The sequence below is a fragment of the Cnephaeus nilssonii genome (genome assembly GCF_951640355.1).
Source record: "Cnephaeus nilssonii genome assembly, chromosome: 15".
Taxonomy (NCBI): Eukaryota; Metazoa; Chordata; class Mammalia; order Chiroptera; family Vespertilionidae; genus Cnephaeus; species Cnephaeus nilssonii.
In genome coordinates this window covers 9,742,630-9,761,047 of record NC_137086.1, presented here as the reverse complement: position 1 = coordinate 9,761,047, position 18,418 = coordinate 9,742,630, and the positions used below count along the sequence as shown (strand labels likewise).

The 18,418-nt window shown below is 35.4% G+C and overlaps 1 protein-coding gene across 5 annotated transcripts in view; it reads left to right on the top strand.

Annotated features, from left to right (window-relative positions):
- ATAD2B (ATPase family AAA domain containing 2B) overlaps nucleotides 1–18,418 on the top strand; it is a 129,429-nt gene that overhangs the window by 26,715 nt on the left and 84,296 nt on the right. For all 5 annotated transcript variants that reach the window (XM_079791804.1, XM_079791803.1, XM_079791806.1 and 2 more), the window contains 7 exons: nucleotides 6,042–6,091; nucleotides 6,455–6,608; nucleotides 9,066–9,168; nucleotides 9,998–10,106; nucleotides 13,117–13,233; nucleotides 15,321–15,396; nucleotides 17,512–17,610. In XM_079791804.1, coding sequence (XP_079647930.1) covers nucleotides 6,042–6,091; nucleotides 6,455–6,608; nucleotides 9,066–9,168; nucleotides 9,998–10,106; nucleotides 13,117–13,233; nucleotides 15,321–15,396; nucleotides 17,512–17,610 — 708 coding nt within the window. The remainder of the gene's footprint in view (nucleotides 1–6,041; nucleotides 6,092–6,454; nucleotides 6,609–9,065; nucleotides 9,169–9,997; nucleotides 10,107–13,116; nucleotides 13,234–15,320; nucleotides 15,397–17,511; nucleotides 17,611–18,418) is intronic.

The following is an 18,418-nucleotide window of genomic DNA, read 5'->3' as shown; positions in this document are numbered from 1 at the left end:
AGTGATTGGTCGAATGGTCAGACACTTAGCATATTAGGCTTTTATTGTATAGGATTCCACTTGAATTGACATACCAAAATATAATAAAATCTAAATAAATTTTTAAAGACATCTTTTCATTTATCTCCGTCCTTTCAACTTAAATTGCTTGTGTCTGATTTAATATGTTGCAGGAAAGCTTAGTTTTACTTATCAAAGTAAATGGTAATAATTTAATGTAGCTAGGATAAGCACACACACAGAAGATTTAAAGTTTGAACTTTATTTTGGCTTCTCTTTTCTCCAAAGTCTTTGATAGAAAAGTGCTGATATGCCAATGGCAAATAAAAATAAAAGGGAAATTCTTTGGTTTCATTTATCCTTGAAGTATTTAAAAATATTTTGATATTCTCTCTCTCTCTCTCTCTCTCTCTCTCTCTCTCTCTAAATACACACTACACACACACACACACACACAAACACACACACCAGAGGCCCGGTGCATGAAATTCGTGCACGGGTGGGGTTCCTAGACCTGGCTGGTAATCAGGGCTGATCTGTGGGGTGACCAGCAGGGCGACTGGGGGGAGAGGGGGCCCGCTGGCACCCGACTTGGCTGGCCTGAGGCCTGTGGGCTGGGGGCAGCTCCTGTGTTGAGCGTCTGACCCCTGGTGGTCAGTGCACGTCATAGTGACCAGTTGTTCGCCGGTCATTCTGTCGTTCGGTCGATTTGCATATTAGGCTTTTATTATTTAGGATTCTTTTTTTAAATTGAATTTTTGAGAGGGAGAAACATTGATTTGTTGTTACACTTATTTATGCATTCATTGGTTGATTCTTGTATGTGTCCAGACTAAGGGTTGAACCCATAACCTTGGCATTTTTGTGATGATGCTCTAACCAACTGACCTACCTGGCCAGGGCCTATATATATTTTCTTTAATGAAAAATGTTTTTGGGTTATATAAACTTTTTTTTTTTTAAAAATATATTTTATTGATTTTTTACAGAGAGGAAGGGAGAGGGATAGAGAGCTAGAAACATCGATGAGAGAGAATCATCGACCAGCTGCCTCCTGCACACCCCCTACCAGGGATGTGCCCGCAGCCAATGTACATGCCCTTGACCGGAATCGAACCTGGGACCTTTCAGTCCGCAGACCGACGCTCTATCCATTGAGCCAAACCGGTTTCGGCGGGTTATATAAACTTTGATAGGCAGTGACATTTACAAAGAATGTTACCTATTTTATTATGGTCTAGAAAGTGCCACTTTATTTAAAAATTGTTTTCTTTCTTTTTATTTTTAAACATCAAAAAATTCTGTTTTTCATTATAATTGATAATTCAGTATCATGTTAGTTTCAGGTGTACAGCATAGTGGAATTAAAAATTTTTTATTTTGCATTGTCTGAGAACTAAGTAGAAAAATTTAGGAATTATAGTTTGTTGATTCCCCCCACCCCCCCTTTTTCTCATACTCATTCATATGTGAGATGAAACAGATCCAGATCACTATAATGATATTTCTCAAGATGAGTACTGCCCTTTAATTACACTTCTAGATTTAATCTCTCTGTTATATTCTGTCTCTTGTATTTGTTTAGTAAGTGAATTAGGCTTCTTTTTCTAGATAAATGTTGCTAAAAGATGTTCTTTTAGTGTTAAAGTTTGACCTTTAATTGTAAGATAATTTTAATACTTTGATTCAAGTCTGAGGATGTAATACACTAGATTTCCCACATCTTATCCACTCAGAAGGCTTTTATGTAAATTGACATCTTTCATATAAAAAGACCTCAAAAAATTTTTGGGGAATAGTATTGATTCCATTTAGATACATTTAGAGTAAGATACTCCTTTTAAAAAAACACTAAATACATTTTGAATAAAAAGCTTACATAATAAATGGTAACAAAATTTACTATTTCTGTTTTGGCAGAAGAATAATGTTTAGCATTTCACATTTTAAAAAGTTTTCTGAGTTAAACTTGCATCTAGGACTGAAAGTGCCTACACTGTTAGAATCTTTTGGTTTCATATGACTTGAAAAGAAAATGCCATGTGACCTATTAGATTTAACAGAATTGAGTTTTAAGCAAAACTTGTAGCTAAATATATTTTATATTATGAGATAGCATAAATACAAAAATAAGGATTTATTTGAAGGCTTCTGTTTTTATGTCATGAACCTAAGAATCCTGATTCTTTATTTTGTAATCTAAGTTCTTATGAGCATTAAAGGTAAATTATTGAATTTCTTTCATAAAAATTATTCCTTAGAAATACATTTCATTTGGAGAAAAATTGAATATAGATAAAACTTAGTATTAGCTATGAAAAATAATGAATCTTTTTTTAAAATATATTTTTTTGATTGATTTCGGAGAGGAAGGGAGAGATAGAGATAGAAACATCAGTGATGAGAGAGAATCATTGATCGGCTGCCTCCTGCATGCCCCACACTGGGGATCGAGCCTGCAACCCGGGCATGTGCCCTTGACCAGAATCGAACCTGGGACCCTTCAGTCCGCAGGTTGCTGCTCTATCAACTGAGTCAAACTAGCTAGGGCGAAAAATAATGAAACTTAACAGACTTTCTAAAGACCAAAATTCTTTAAAGAAATTACTATTGATTGGTAAAATGACTTCTTTTTAGAGACTAGTTATTGACGAAGAGAGAGGTAAAAGTGAAACTAGAATTTCGAAGACTTCATAAAAGATTTGAAATTGAGTTTCTTTTGGGGAGAAATCTAGGCATATATATTTGGAGGTCCAAGTTCATCAATGTAATGATAATGATTGATAATTTTTTGTAAATTGAGGGTTTTGTTTGATCAAAAAATATTTAGTATTATGTTCTTTATCTTATATGTAGAAACTCACACATATACATGCTAATCTAGATGATGGCACTTACAAATATTTTTTATTTTTATTTTTTTCAAATATTTTGAGTAGAGTCCCATTTTACTGACTCTTGTCAGCTGACATTTAGCCAGTAGACATTTATTTAACTTGGAGGCCTGGTGTGTTGTAGGCAGCCTGGGGGAAGTGGCATGTATTTGATGTCTCTGGAATAATAAAAGGGCATACTCTAAGATATAAAATTAAATCTTTAATAAGATAAACTGTAAACTTAAATGCATTATGCATGAAAAACTTGTTTTGTCATCAGATGATGAGAGAATAGTGAGGTTTAAGTGAAATATAACCAGCTATGTTAAACTGCTGAGGCAGATTGGAATTGAAGGGTGATAGTGCTTAAGGTTTTCCAAAATGAGGCTTTTACTGAATTGAGGTTTAAAATCTTCTAAATCATTAAATGCCTTGGGTTTATATGGGAAAGGGAGAATAAGAAATGCTTTTTAAATCTGGTAGTTGCTACAGATAATTAAAGACTCAAAAAACTCTAATACAATGATCATCTAATATAAAGTGATATTATGTCCATTTAAAAACTTTAGGAAACAGAGATACAGGGAAATATTCCCCATTGAATTCTCCTTTTTAAAAATAAACAAAGGAGACTTTATAATTATAAAGGATTTACTGGAGGATTCATTTAAGTAGTGAACCTGGTTACATTTTAAGTAATTAACATTTTCCCTCCAAAATATGTTTTTATTGATTTGAGAGAGAAAGAAAGGGAGCGGGAGGGAGGCACAGAGAGAGAGAAAGAGTGAGAGAGAAACATTGATGTGAGAGAGAAACATCGACCAGTTGTTTCCCCTATGTATCCTGACAGGGGATCAAATCTGCAACCTGGATATGTGCCCTGACCTTGAATTGAACCTTTTGGTGAATGGAATGATGCTCAATCAACTGAGCCATACTCTGGCCAGGGCTTAAGTAATTAACTTTTGGGAACATTGATTCAAAAAACTTTTTAGGCATATAATATTGTATAATCAGGCCAGCCCTTAAAATCTCAGTATTCTTTTTATATACAGAGTATTTAATATTATCTCCCTTTAAAAAAATAAATTTCTCTCTTTTATAAGAGAAATGATAATGGTAAAATGATGACATTAATATGTAATTGTAAGATAATTAGATTGAAGAACATGTGTTCCCTTCCCCCCATAAAACATCACTCATTAGCAAAGAAATAAAAGCCAACTAAGTATTGTTTTCTTCAGAGGGACAAAAAACTTATTGTGCTTTTTCCCCCAAGTGATGTTGCTATTGTTCAGAAAAGTTTTAGATTTCTTTTATAGAAATATTTAAGGGTTAACATCTTATTCTTTTAATTCAAGTGTGTATAATTTTAACCATGTAGTTTTTTTAAAATGTATTTTTATTGATTTCAGACAAGAAGAAAGAGGAAGAGAGAGAAACATGAATGATGAGAGAGAATCATTGATCGGCTGCCTCCTGCACACCCCCAACTGGGTTCGAGCCTGCAACCCAGGCACGTGCCCTTGACTGGGAATCAAATCCAGGACCCTTCAGTCTGCAGGCCAATGCTCTATTCACTGAGCCAAACCAGCTAGGGATAACTATTTAGTTTTGCATGCAACTAAAATTCATTTGGAGCCAAGACTTGTGAATAAATTGATCAGATTGAGGTAATGTTATATTGGGTGCAAAGCCAAAGTATATTTATGAATAAAATAGATTTTTTAATTTGGTTTTAAGTGGATTTTGAGGTTGATTCTAGAGAATTCCACATGTATAATCTAAAGAATGTCCTGTTAATACATCAGTTTCATTACTTTATACTCAAATTCATATGCCAGGAAAATTGTGTACTTGGTATACAAAGGTGCTAAAAATGAAATACTTTCCAAGAGGTAGTATATTAGAAAAAGATAATTTTGTTGTTTTCTGGGGGAAAGGAGGGCTGGAGGTTTTTTGTTTTTTTTTAATATATTTTATTGATTTTTACAGAGAGGAAGGGAGAGAGATAGAGAGTTAGAAACATCGATGAGAGAGAAACATCGATCAGCTGCCTCCTGTACACCCCCCACTGGGGATGTGCCCGCAACCAAGGTACATGCCCTTGACCGGAATCGAACCTGGGACCCTTGAGTCCGAAGGCCAATGCTCTATCCACTAAGCCAAACCGGTTTCGGCCGGGCTGGAGTTTTTGTTTTTGTTTTCTTGACAGTCTGAAGACAGATAGTAGTTTGAGTTTTTGTTCATATCTTTTAATCATCCTAGCTGTGACCTTTATTGGGCAGGGATATTTATGATTAACGATTATAACACTTAACATTTATGATTTAACTCAAAGAGCTACGGAGTAACTAGAAACATTAGAATATTTTAGTTAAAAAATTGTGCAAACCACATAAATAGTAGCAGATAGTTATACTATATATTAACTATTTTCTAAATGTCCTCCCTTTGTTTTTTTCTTTGAAAATGATTATTGTTGGATTAAAAAAAAATACTGTGATAACTTTATACTGACAGCTCTTTTATTCTGTAACAATTGAGTTTTTGAGCTTTCTGCTTATAGTTAGGTGTATGGTGACTGTTTTCTTCAGTCTTTATGTTTTCATGACCACTTAAGTATCTTTAACATTTTTCTTACTCCACCCAAGAGAGAGAATTACACAATGACTGTTTTGAGAAATTAGTTAAGTTTTTATTGTCAGTTTAGAATGTGTAATAAAATATTTGAATAAATTATTATATGGTATTGGTGTTCAGTCCTTTTTTTTCCTTACAAATTATTGTTTGAATAAATTTGTTATTGTTTCAATTTTATTTTGTCAACCAAATCAATAGTAAATGTCTGTGACAATTGCTACTAATGGCCTCAGTTAATTTATGGCATATGTTAGACTTAAGCCTTTTATTTGGATTTTAATTTACAGAGTTGAAGAGACAATAAATTCTATTACTAAAGCTGTTCTTGAAGTAATGAAATGACTCGGTATATTTTATTAATTGGTATATTATCAATGTTGGAGTAAAAAGTTCTTTACTCTTAAAAAAAGTAATACTATATTACTGACATTTTAAAGATTAAAATGATTCCAGCAGTATTGCATTTCTTGCTCCTTTAAATAAATATTGATATGTTGCATATTAAATATAATTGTGTTCTAGGTTAACTTCTCAGCCTGGTGCTACATTACCAAACGGACATAGTAGTCTATGTGAGTATTCTATTATGAAACTGGTTAGTGTTGAAATTTTTTTAATGTTGTTAGAATTAAAGCACTTAATGTGGGTGAATAGAGTGATTTACTAGTATGCTCAGCATACAGTAATATTGCCTGGATTTCAGTCACAGTAAATACATATGTAATTGTTAAGTGTTGAAAAATTTGTACGAGGGAAATAATTTAAATTATTAAGACACAGTGTAAACATTTATAGGAATGTTAGATTATTGGATATTAAAGCCATTTAAGAGGTTATATTAAACCTCTTGTGATCTTTTAAAAGTAATGTTTTGATTTTTTTTCTCTCTTTTTATACTCTGTACTTTGATATGGAAATTATCTCTCTTTTTGTAGCCCTTCGAAGCCATCCCCTTCGAGGGGAAAAGAAGGGAGATGGAGACCTTTCTTGTATGAATGGTGACATGGAAGTCAGAAAAAGTTGTCGTTCCAGGAAAAACAGATTTGAAAGTGTGAACCAGAGTTTGTTATTTGATCAACTAGTAAATAGGTATGAATGCTTATGTAATAAGCAGTTTCATTTAATTATTTGATTTAAAAAAATAATTTTTAAAATTGATTTCAGAGAGAAAAGGAGAGGGAGAGAGAGAGAGAAACATCAGTGATGAGAATCATCAGTCGGCTGCCTCCTGCATGCCTCCCACTGGGGATGGAGCCCGAAATCTGGGCATATACCCTGACTGGGAATTGAACTTGTGACCTCTTGGTTCATAGGTCGACACTCAACCACTGAGCCACACTGGCTGGGCTAATTATTTGATTTTTAAGACAGTTATGTTTTTAAAAACAATTTAGACACTGACTTAGTAATAAATAAAATTATTTTATAACAATTTGAATTAACAGTGGTTAGCAGTGATTGTCAGTTTCTAGTCAGTTTACTAGATTTAATACAATTTATGTAATAGTTAAAATTTTCTCATCGTTTTTAAGCTCTTGTGCATAGTTAGATACTATAAAAATAATTTTATTGTCTTTATTATAGTCACTTAATATTTTCTCATTTAACATTTGTATCTTTGACAATTTTCAAACAGCATTAAGTTCCATTATTAATATATAATTTGCTTAGTTAAGATTTTGAATTGAAGGTCCTTTTGAGACTGGGTATGTGGGATGTAGCTAGTGAGCCAACCTAGCTGATTGCTCAGCATCGACATGCGATGAAACGTTATTCTTCTCAGGTAATAGGTTATCATACTTAATTCTTGCAAATTTCTGGAGAAGGGAGGTCAGTATAATCCCTATTTGATTGGAGAGGAAATTATATTCTGTAGTGGTAATGTCAAATTTGAGTATTAGTTATTACTATTTTTTCTATTTTTCTATTACAGTTTACATTCAATATTATTTGTATTAGTTTCAGTGTACATTTGTTAAATACTTAGACCAGTGTCTGGAAACATAGTGTTTGAAAGGTGAAATGTTCTAATGTCAGCATGTATTTTGTGGATGTTAGTATTCTCTAATTTCCAGAAAGACCTTATTAACTTTAAACTTTTTACAAATCCTATTCTATATAAATCATAACATCATCCTCTCTAATAAAATGGTAATATGCAAATTAACCATCACTCCGCTACATAAGCCACACCCACCAGCCAAGCCACGCCCACCAGCCAATCAGGGCGAGTATGCAAATTAACCCCAATCCAAGATGGCTACAGCCACAGAGAGCAAGGTTTCCCAGGTAACAGAGCAAGCCAAGCTTTCCATAGCCGTTGCAGGCCTAAGCCTCCACTCAAGCTACAAAGTTTCAATTATAGAAGGTAAACAAATTCAAACAAATGGTGGCAGAATGGAGCTTGAGAGAGCAGGCCAGGGTTGCCGGCGGCAACAGGGGAAGCAAAGCTTTCCACACACCCTGGCCAGGCTCACCCGCTTAAGGCTACAAAGTTTCAATTGTAGAAGGAAAATAAATTCCAGATACCAGGGCCTCCCCTTGGGTTGCCAGGAGGCGTGGCCAGCCTGCAAACCACCACAGGCCCCTCGTTCAGGCCGCCCCACACCCCAAGGGAACCCCCACCCTTATCTGTGACACCCTTCAGGGCAAACCAGCTGGCCCCCACCCCTGTACCAGGCCTCTATCCTATCTAATAAAAGAGTAATATACAGATTGATCATCACTGCAACACACAATATAGCTGCCCCCATGTGGTCAAAGATCCTGCCCCCATGTGGACACAAGATGGCCACTACAAGATGGCCAGCAGGAGAGGGCAGTTGGGAGGCACCCTGCCTGCAAGGGAGGGCAGTTGTGAGGGACCAGGCCTGCAAGTGAGGGCAGTTGGAGGTGATCAACCCTGCAGAAGAGGGCAGTTAGGGGTGACCAGGCTGGCAGAGGAGGGAAGTTGGGGGCAAACAGGCTGGCAGGGGAGCAGTTAAGCATCAACCAGGCTGGCAGCGGAGTGGTTAGGGGGTGATCAGGCTGGCAGGCAGAAGCAGTTAGGGGCAATCAGGAAGGCAGGCAGGCAAGCAGTTGGGAGCCAGCAGTCCTGGATTGTGAGAGGGATGTCCGACTGCCCTCCAGGAGTCCCAGATTGGAGAGGGTACAGGCTGGGCTGTGGAACAACCCCCCGCCGTGCACGAATTTCGTGCACCGGGCTTCTAGTCTTCAAATAAAAAGATTAAATTAGTTACTTTTTCAGTGCCTTGGATCTGATAGTCAATTTTTTTAGTGGCATTGTGGATTTGAATATTTGGAGCCTTATGAACAAAAGTCTTCTATTTTGTAAGTTTTACTTTAATAAATATATTAAGGTAGAAGGTCTTTTGGTTCTATCTTTTTTGGGGGCATTATCTTCTGATGGACGCCACTTCAAAGAGGGATGTACCGTTACATGTCAGAGATGATTTAGTTATGCTTTGGTGAAGATCTCTTTTATGTGGATGACACAGTGTATGATCCCACAATTGTCTAAACCCTAGTTTTACTGTATGATTATAGTACTGCTGAAGCTGTACTGCAAGAAATGGACAACATTAACATTAGACGGAATCGTCGATCAGGAGAAGTGGAACGACTTCGAATGTGGACAGATACAGAATTTGTGAGTATACTTTAACAACCTTTGCAATTTTTAATTTATACTGAGGAATAAAAAGGGAGAGTGAACAGCATTTGGACTTTCTTGGATTAATAGAATTGCTCCTTCTTCATTTTTAGCTTGGGACTTTCTTGCTTTCTTTCTGCTTTATCCCATCCCCTACTTGCCACAATTCCCCTAAAGATCCTCCCTCTACTTTTGCCAGAATAGTCATCTGAAAATACAGTTCTGATTTTGTGACTTTTCTGATGTGAAACTTTAATGGTTTTTTATTGTGTACTGAATTAATTAAAAATATTTTGGCTTTCATAATCTGTTTTCAACTTTTATCTTCTCAACACTATTGCTCAAATATAAACAAGTCATTCTTGTTCATCTATCTTTTACTTCTCTTAATACTTCTGGTTAGGGACTGATGCAATCCTTCCTTGTTTCAAGGATTTCAAATGTTGCCTCCTTTCCCTGCCCTTATCAAGAAGAGGTTGTCTCTTTGAATTCTACTTTGCACCTTTCTTTATGGCGTTTAACTTTGTTTACTTTCCTCTATAGTTACCTGTGATTTATTTTCATCCTACTAGTCTGTAATTTGCTTGCAGGAGACAGTATTCCATGGCATTATAGTTTACAATTTTCAAATATTTTATAAGTTTTATTTGTTTATTTTCTCGTCCCTTAAATTTATTGAATTCAGGAAGCTCTGTTTTCATGAATCTGTGCCTTGTAAATAGGCGCTCATTGAATTTTGTTGAGTAGACATGTCGCATTGGGTTATACTATTTATTGCCAGGAATAAATTCCATGTTAATATTTGACAGATTTCTTTCTTTAAAAGGAAAACATGGATATGTATTCAAGAGTGAAAAGGCGAAGAAAGTCACTGAGAAGAAATAGTTATGGGATACAAAATCATCATGAAGTCTCTACTGAAGGTGAAGAAGAAGGTTTGTAAAACACTTTATGAAATAAATACTAGAAAGTTTAGGTGGAAGAAAAAAATATATGCAAGTAACATATGTGTAATATTGCCAAGTAGGTGATTTTGGCTGTAGAGGTCTATATTTTGTATAATTGGAAATAATTTTTATTCAACTGGCATTCTGAGTTTTTATTTTCTGCATTGGAAAAGTGCCTTTACTGTACTCTCTACATTGTTGTAATGTATCTTATTAGTAGCTATTGATAGTCCTTAATGACCTAATTTACATTTGCCACGAGCTGATTTGCTTGTTAGGTCAGGCCTTTTTTGTATTTAGGTACCTTCAAATTAGAAGCCTCTATCCAGAATCACTTTCTGTCTATAGTCTCTAAATCTCTAATTACTGTATTTGGGTCCCAAATGTAGTTATGGACTGAGGAGTATACTAGTATACTACTGTTCTTTTCTGAGGCATGTCTGGGTTCTGAACTGAAGAACCCCAAATTTGTAGGGCTGAAGCTGGAACATGATGAAAGTACGTTTGCCCCAAGGATTATAAATTAATGACCAGTACATCTATAGGAATTAATTCTGTGGGAGTTAATCTTCTTTATTGTATTGAATTGGATTTTCAGATGATTTGGTGTATTGTAAATGCAAGGTACTTGTATTTTACTAGGCAATTTTACTCATTCCCACTGTTTGTATAGCTTAGATAGAGAAGAATAGGTTTATTACTCTTATTCTGTAATTAATATGTTATTAGCAAGTTATGAAGAACTGATATTTCCAATGAAGGTACTTTATTGAGCAAATATTGTTACAGCTAGCACCTCTATATTGCTTTCTTTTGGAGAAAATCAGTATACGTAGGTGAGACAGATTTATAGTATGATTTTTGCCTTTTAACTGAACATCTTTGTGGAGTTTTCAAAGTAGATTGGACACATACAGCATTTCCTCCCATAGTAAATAGTATTATTGTATAGGCGTTTTTGTTTTTTTAAAAATTTTTTAAGGTTTAGGAAACATAATTGGGCATAAGTAATTAATAGTATTATTTAGATAAGTAATATTTTATTTGCTGATTTTCTCTATTCCCTAATAATAAAAAATTAAAAACTTAGAATAAGCTTTCAGATGTTACCAGTAAAATGTAAAGTCCTTTGAATTTTTAGTCTCCTATTTCACTCAGCATCACTGGCAATTAAAAAATTTTCCTGTGCCTTAATATGATTGCATTGTATTGACAGTTCTTGTGGTTAAAAACTTAATCCTAAAGTATATTGTACTTAAGGACCATAAGCCTATAAATTTTCATTAGATTTTTATTTTAAACTGTAAATAGTTGTCACATCTTAGCTATAGCCAAAAAGTTTTTAAAACAATTAAAAATAAACATTTTGTATTTGTGTATATTTTAATTTAGTTTTTTACATTTATAGTTAGTTGAATTATCATAAAACAATCACTAATGTATTATCAATACCCTGGAAGCCTGTTGCACGGTCCCTCCCAATTCCTATCTGCATTTTCTTACCAAATGTAATTAATCCCTGCGTACCTGTTGTCAACAGGCCTAACAAACTGTTATACTGCCAACAATAATTGCTTTTGCTGTAACATTAGTAATTATCTTGTAAACATATTTTTTGAACTACCAAGTGGTATTTGAATACTAACCTAATCCAGAGGTTACGTAATTGGACATTGAATGAAGTTTGCTGTAGTAAAATGCTGAATCATAAGCAAATCAAGAGATCAAATATGATCATATTGATTTATTTAGCAGATAACTATATTGATTATTTATTTGTAAGAAAGGCATTTTACATCTATCTAGGTTGATTTTTGTTGTTGTTGTTAATCCTCACCCGAGGATATTCTTCCATTGATTTTTAGGGAGAGTGGAAGAGAGAGGGAAAAACAGAGAGAAACATCGATGTGAGAGAAACACATTGATTGGTTGCCTCTTGCACGAGCCCTGACCAGAGTTTGGCCGGGGAGGAATCTGCAACCGAGGTACTTGCCTTTGACTGGAATCGAACCTTTGGTCTGCAGGTTGTTGCTCTATCCACTGAGCCAAACCTGCTAGGGCTGGGTTGATTTTTAATTATATTGATTTATGCTGTATGATACAGAATTGATACTTTTATTTATTTTATTTTAAATCTATCTATCTATCTATCTATCTATCTATCTATCTATTCATTTATTTATGTTGATTTCAGAGAGGAAGAGAGAGATAGAAACATCAATGATGAGAGAGAATAATTGATCCGCTGCCTCCTGCACACCCCCTACTGGGGATCAAGTCCACAACTTGATCCCCAGTAGGGGATCATGTGCCCTTGACCAGAATTGAACCCGGGACCCTTCAGTCTGCAGGCCAATGCTCTATCCACTAAGCCAAACCAGCTAGGGCCAGAACTGATACTTTTAAGTGTCACCTGTGCAGAGTAAAAGATAAAATGTAGCCCCTGCTAGGCCGGTATGGCTCAGTGGTTGAGCATTGACCTATGAACCAGGAGGTCACAGTTCGCTTCTGGGTCAGGGCACATGCCCGGTTGCAGGCTTGATTGCCCCAGCGAAGGGTGTGCAGGAGGCAGCTGATCCATGATTCTCATCATTGATGTTTCTAATTGAAAGTGCTTGATAAACTACAAAGTAACTCCCTCTCCCTTCCTCTCTGAAATCAGTAACTATATTTAAAAACAATGTAACTCCTGGCTGATGCGGCACAGTTGGTTGAAAGTCACTGGCTCATGAAAGGTCACCGGCTCGATTCCCGGTCAGAGCATGTGCCCGGATTTCAGGCTTGATCCCCAAATGGGGTGTGAGCAGGAGGCAGCCAATCACTATTTCTCACACCGATGTTTCTCTTTCTCTCCCTCTCCCTCCCTCTCTAAAAAAATCAACAAAAATATATTTAAAAATAATAATTAAAAAAATAAAATATAAATATTCAGTTCTAGAGTGGACCAATCCTGTGGATTAAAACTGTTTTTTTTTCTCTTTTGTGTGGGGGAAACTAGAATCTCAAGAGGAGGATGGAGATATAGAAGTTGAAGAGGCAGAAGGAGAAGAAAATGATAGACCATATAATTTGAGACAAAGAAAAACAGTGGATCGATACCAAGCACCTCCAATAGGTAGGAGACACTAAATAACTTCTTTGTTTTTATAGTTGGTAGCTTATTCTGCTTCATCTCTTTAAAAAATTGGTGTTGCTGAATTTAAAAGAATGAACTCTCTTGTAGGTTCCATATATCTTTTCCTATATGTGCTTCTGTTTATAATACAATGGAAAGAAAATTTAAGTATGTAGTTGCAATATAGAATTACATAGAGCATATACATTTTATTTAAAGAACCTAAACTTAATAGTAAATATTGCTTTGTTTTTGTGTTACTTTGTAGTTTATCGAGCACTTTCAATTATAGCAGTTCTTTAGGGCAAGTATCTCTATGTTCCCAGTAGTTGAGTAACTTAGTCACAAAAGTGGTACATGGCTGCAGCTTGGCCAGTAACATAAGGGTTTGTTTTTTAATTTTTATTGAAAAGAAAAATGTTTAAATCTAATGGACATGTAATAAATTCTACAGGTACTATTTTATTGACTTTTTCCAGCTCTTGGGAAATTCTGCCATTATTGATTCCCTTTAAAGTTTTAAAAATTGAGATATAATTCACATATCATGAAATTCACCATTTTTGCTGGCTTTTAATATGTATACTTCATTGGTTTTTCATATATTCACTAGAGTGTGCAGTCATCAACACTATATAATTTTAGAACATTTTATTACTTGCACACTATCCCCCTCCCCCCATACCCAACCCTTGGCAACTACTAATGTACTTTCTGTCTCTATAGATTTGCCTGTATGTGACCTTTTGTGTTTAACTTCTTTCACTTAGTATAATGCTTTCGAGGAAGAACCTAGATCTTTTTACTCAAACCCTTTATTTTCTAAAACAATGATTGATTCTCTGAAAGGGGTCTATCAGAGTTATCTTATTAGAACCTTGCCCAAGTATGAGGATACTTATCTACCACAGTTAAGAGTCACTGTCACAGATAGTCCTGTTAATAATGGGGGAAGTGTATTGGCACAGAAAAAAGACTGTGAGCCATTTGTCTAGATTAAAAAAAACAACTTATTGAAGTATAACTGAATTAAAGTCCATTGCCATTACACATATTTATGAAGCTATCACAGTTAAGACAATGAACATGTTTATTGACCCCCAAGATTTCATCCTGCCTGTTTATAATCTACTCCTCACCTTCTTGTGCCTCTCTGCTTCCAGTCCTCAGGCAGCCACTGATCTGATCTGCTTTCTTTCACTATAGATTAGTTTATATTTTATTACATACAGAACTTGGTACATATGCTTTTTTTTTTGTCTTCTTTCACTCAGCATAATTATTGTAAGACTCATCCATGTTGTTGCACATAACAGTAGTGTGCTTTTTATTGCTGAGTAGCATTCCATTATATGAATATATCACAATTTTGTTTATCTGCTCATTTGTTTTATGGACATTGGGATTGTTGACATTTCTAGTGTTGGCTATTATAAATGAAGTTGTTATGAACATTCATGTGCAAATAATTGTTTAAACATGCTTTTATTTTTCTTATAATCATTCTTTTTTATGGCAGGAATGTCTAGGTTTTATGGTTAGGATAAGGATATATTTAATTTTCTAAGAAATTGCCCACTGTTTTCCAAAGTGATTGCATCACTTACCTCTTGCTCAGAGAGTATATGAGAATTCTAGTTGGTCCGTATTTTTGCCAACACTTGGTATGGTCATTTTAAAAATTAGCTCTAATATGCATTTATTTTAGTTCTAATTTATATTTCCCTAATGACCAATGATTTTGAGTATCATTTTATGTGATGATTTGCCAATGTTACCTCTGGTGAAGTGTCTGTTCAAATCTCTCATGCATTTTTTCAGTCGAGTTGTTTATTTTCTTATTATTAAGTTTTGAGAGTTCCTCATGCATTCTGGATATCAGTCCTTTATCAGATATGTGATTTGCAAATATTTTCTAAGTCTATAACTTTTTTTTCTCTCTTCTTAGTGTCTTTCAAAGAGCAGAATTTTGTTAATTTTTAAGAACTCCAATTTATCAATTTAATAGAAGTTTTCTCTACTCCTTTAATAAATCAACTTATCATTTTATTATTACTTATTTCTATGTTGTCCTATTGTTTTTAAAGTACCAGCTCATCAAAAAAAGAGGGAAAACACGCTGTTTGATATTCACAGATCTCCAGCAAGAAGAAGCCATATCAGGTATGTTTTGTTGGTTTTTGAAAGGAAGAAATATTTACATCTGTCATTTATATACTAGAGGCCCCATGCATGAAGATTCGTGCAACAATGGGCCTTCCTTCCCCTGGCTGCCGGCACCGCCTTTGCTCTGGCCCAGAGCCGCCTTTCTGCCTTTCCACGCTGCCCAGAGGCCCAGAGTGGCTGGGGCGGTGCAGAATGACTGCGTTGTCGCCATGGTGATGACGCAAGCGTCCCGCCCCCGGCCACTTGGCGCCTGTGTATGCAAATTAACCCACCATCTTTGTGGGGTTAAATTGCATACTTATTCCTGATTGGCTGGTGGGCGTCATGAAGGTACAGTCAATTTGTATCTTTCTCTTTTATTAGTGTAGATATCCTTTAAATCATACATAATGTAGTGCCTTATAATTACAGTATAGGTATTGATAGTGTAAATGATAATGCCATTGAGGGACTAAATAGCATTTTTCTTTCTTTTTCAATTTTATTTCTCTATTATAGTTGATATTTGATATATTTTATGTTAGTTTTTGGTATACAGCATAGTGGTTAGACAGTTATATAATTTATAAATAACCTCCTCCCTCCGCCCTGATAACTCAGATACCCATTTGGCATCACACACAGTTATTACAGTACTAGTGGCCTGGTGGACGGATTTGTGCACATTGAAAGGAAATTAATTAGAAGGTGGCCAGTGGGGGCGTGACTGGGCGAGACAGGCCGGACATGCCCTGGAGCCAACCTCCTGGGGTCCCTCCCCAGCCAGCCGCACCTGGGACGGTGCAGGGGCTTGAAGGGCATCTGCGGAATGAGCAGGGTCCCTCCTGCAGGTGGAGTCTGCGGGGATCGGGCCAAACCCTGCTCCCTGACATCCCCTGAGGGGTCCTAAAGTGTGAGAGGGCACTCTGCAAAGTTGCTGTTGTACAGGGTGTAGAACGCAAATGCAAGTGTGCAGTAAACCAGATTCGGGGCGACAATGCCCAGCAACAACAGAACCCATGGTTGAAGGTGAAATCACATGGCCCTACGAGGAATCAGGCTCCTTCCTCATTAGAGAGGTCTTTGAAGATGAGGAGTTTTATTTTCAGCAAGATGAGGCTCTCCCACACTACCATTGTGATTTAAGATCATACCTTGATGAGATCTTGCCAAACACGTGGATTGGATGAAGGGGTCTTGTAGAATACCCTCCTTATTCACCAGACCTCACACCTCTAGACTTTTTAAAATGGGGATACTTAATAAAGTCTACACTACAAAATGAGCAACTGTCACTGAATTGAGAGTAGCCATTGAAGGAGAATGCACTCAACTACCAAATGAAATGTTTCTGGATATTTGCAATTCCATTGCTTTGTGTTATCAGCAGTGCCTGGACCAGAATGGACAGTTTGAAAACAGGCATTGACAAAACAAACAATGTCTGTAGATTCGATTACATTTTGAAAATGAAATGTATTTTAATAAACACTGCCTTAATAATTATTCAAAGTGTACCTCTAATTTTTGGGATACCCTGTATATGCAAATACACATATCAATTGCTACCCCTTCTTTTTACATAAAATGTACTGTGTACATTATCCTGCACCTGGTTTTTTCACTTAATTCATTTTAACTGTCTTTTCAGTATTGTGAAATTTCACATTTATGTTATAGTTGCATAATATTATATTTGTAGATATAGTATAATTTTAAAACTAGTCCTTTATTAAGAGTCAGGTTGCTTTCACTCTTTTGCTATTGTAAAATCTGATGTAATGAATATGCTTGCGTAATTGTCATTTTATATGTATACGTGTGTCTTCCTGAACTACTCTATTTAAAAAGTTGTGGGCTCCCTATTCTCCTTCTTCCTTTTCTTGTTCTCTGTGGAAGTTACTATGTTTATACCTCATTGTATATATACTGAATGAGCGCAAGGAGCTTGATAACTATTTCTGAGTGAATGGATGAATGTGTGTATTTTCTACTAAGCTAATTGTAAATGTGATGCTTATAATATGTATTTAAAAGCCATTTGCTACTGTAATGATTTTAAGGACTTTACTCTCTTTTTCTTTTCTTTATTTTTCTTTTTCTTCTTTTTTTGACTTTACTCTCTTTAAATAGGAGAAAGAAGCATGCTATTCATAGTAGTGACACAACTTCTTCTGACGAAGAACGTTTTGAAAGAAGGAAATCAAAGAGTATGGCAAGAGCGAGAAATAGGTTAGTAAATTTTTTACCGTTGTTTTCTCTGACAGAAAAAAGGAAGAACAGTTTTTATATTTTGAATGGGATTCTTATCTGTACTAGCATTTTGCTAACACTGATACTCAACACATATTTTAGTCTAATGTGCTGATTGGCTTTTACTTATAATTCTTAGAGGAGACATCTGACCTTGGGTTATTTGCTGTATAAGTATTCAGTAAAATGGTGTGTGCAAAGTAAAGAAAGAAGAGCCACAGGGAAGAGGCCAACCTCTATGGCAATATTTTTCTCCATACCTTTCCTCTATCCCAAATTCATACAGTGAGGCTGATTTTAGATGCTTATAATGATTGCACTCAGAGTAAGACTTGGCTTTTAATAAAATTAGGTCAGGAGCCCTTGGCTTTTTATTGGGAAATTTGTTTTACTTTTGGTTGAATATGTGCCTATGGTGGTGTTTGCCTAACTAGGTTAAGTGACTGATTACTACATGGCTTCCTGAAACCTCAAAATTTTCACTGGGGAAGAGAATCAGTATTTTGTTTAGTAAATAATTAGCGCTTCAAGTTATAATTTATTTTTTTAAAATTTGAGTTAATGTTCTAGCTTATTTTATAATACTAAAGATAGATTATATTTTAAAAGTTTACATTTGGCAAAGCATTTCTATAATTTGTTGTTATATATTTGTTATAGAAATACCAAGTTTTTATTTGGCAGGTGTTGGAAACTAGTTTGGACTGGTGTAGATTGTATGCAGACAGTAAATTCCTTATGTAGATGATGGAAAGAAAATGTACGAGAAAAATCTAAGTTTAAATAA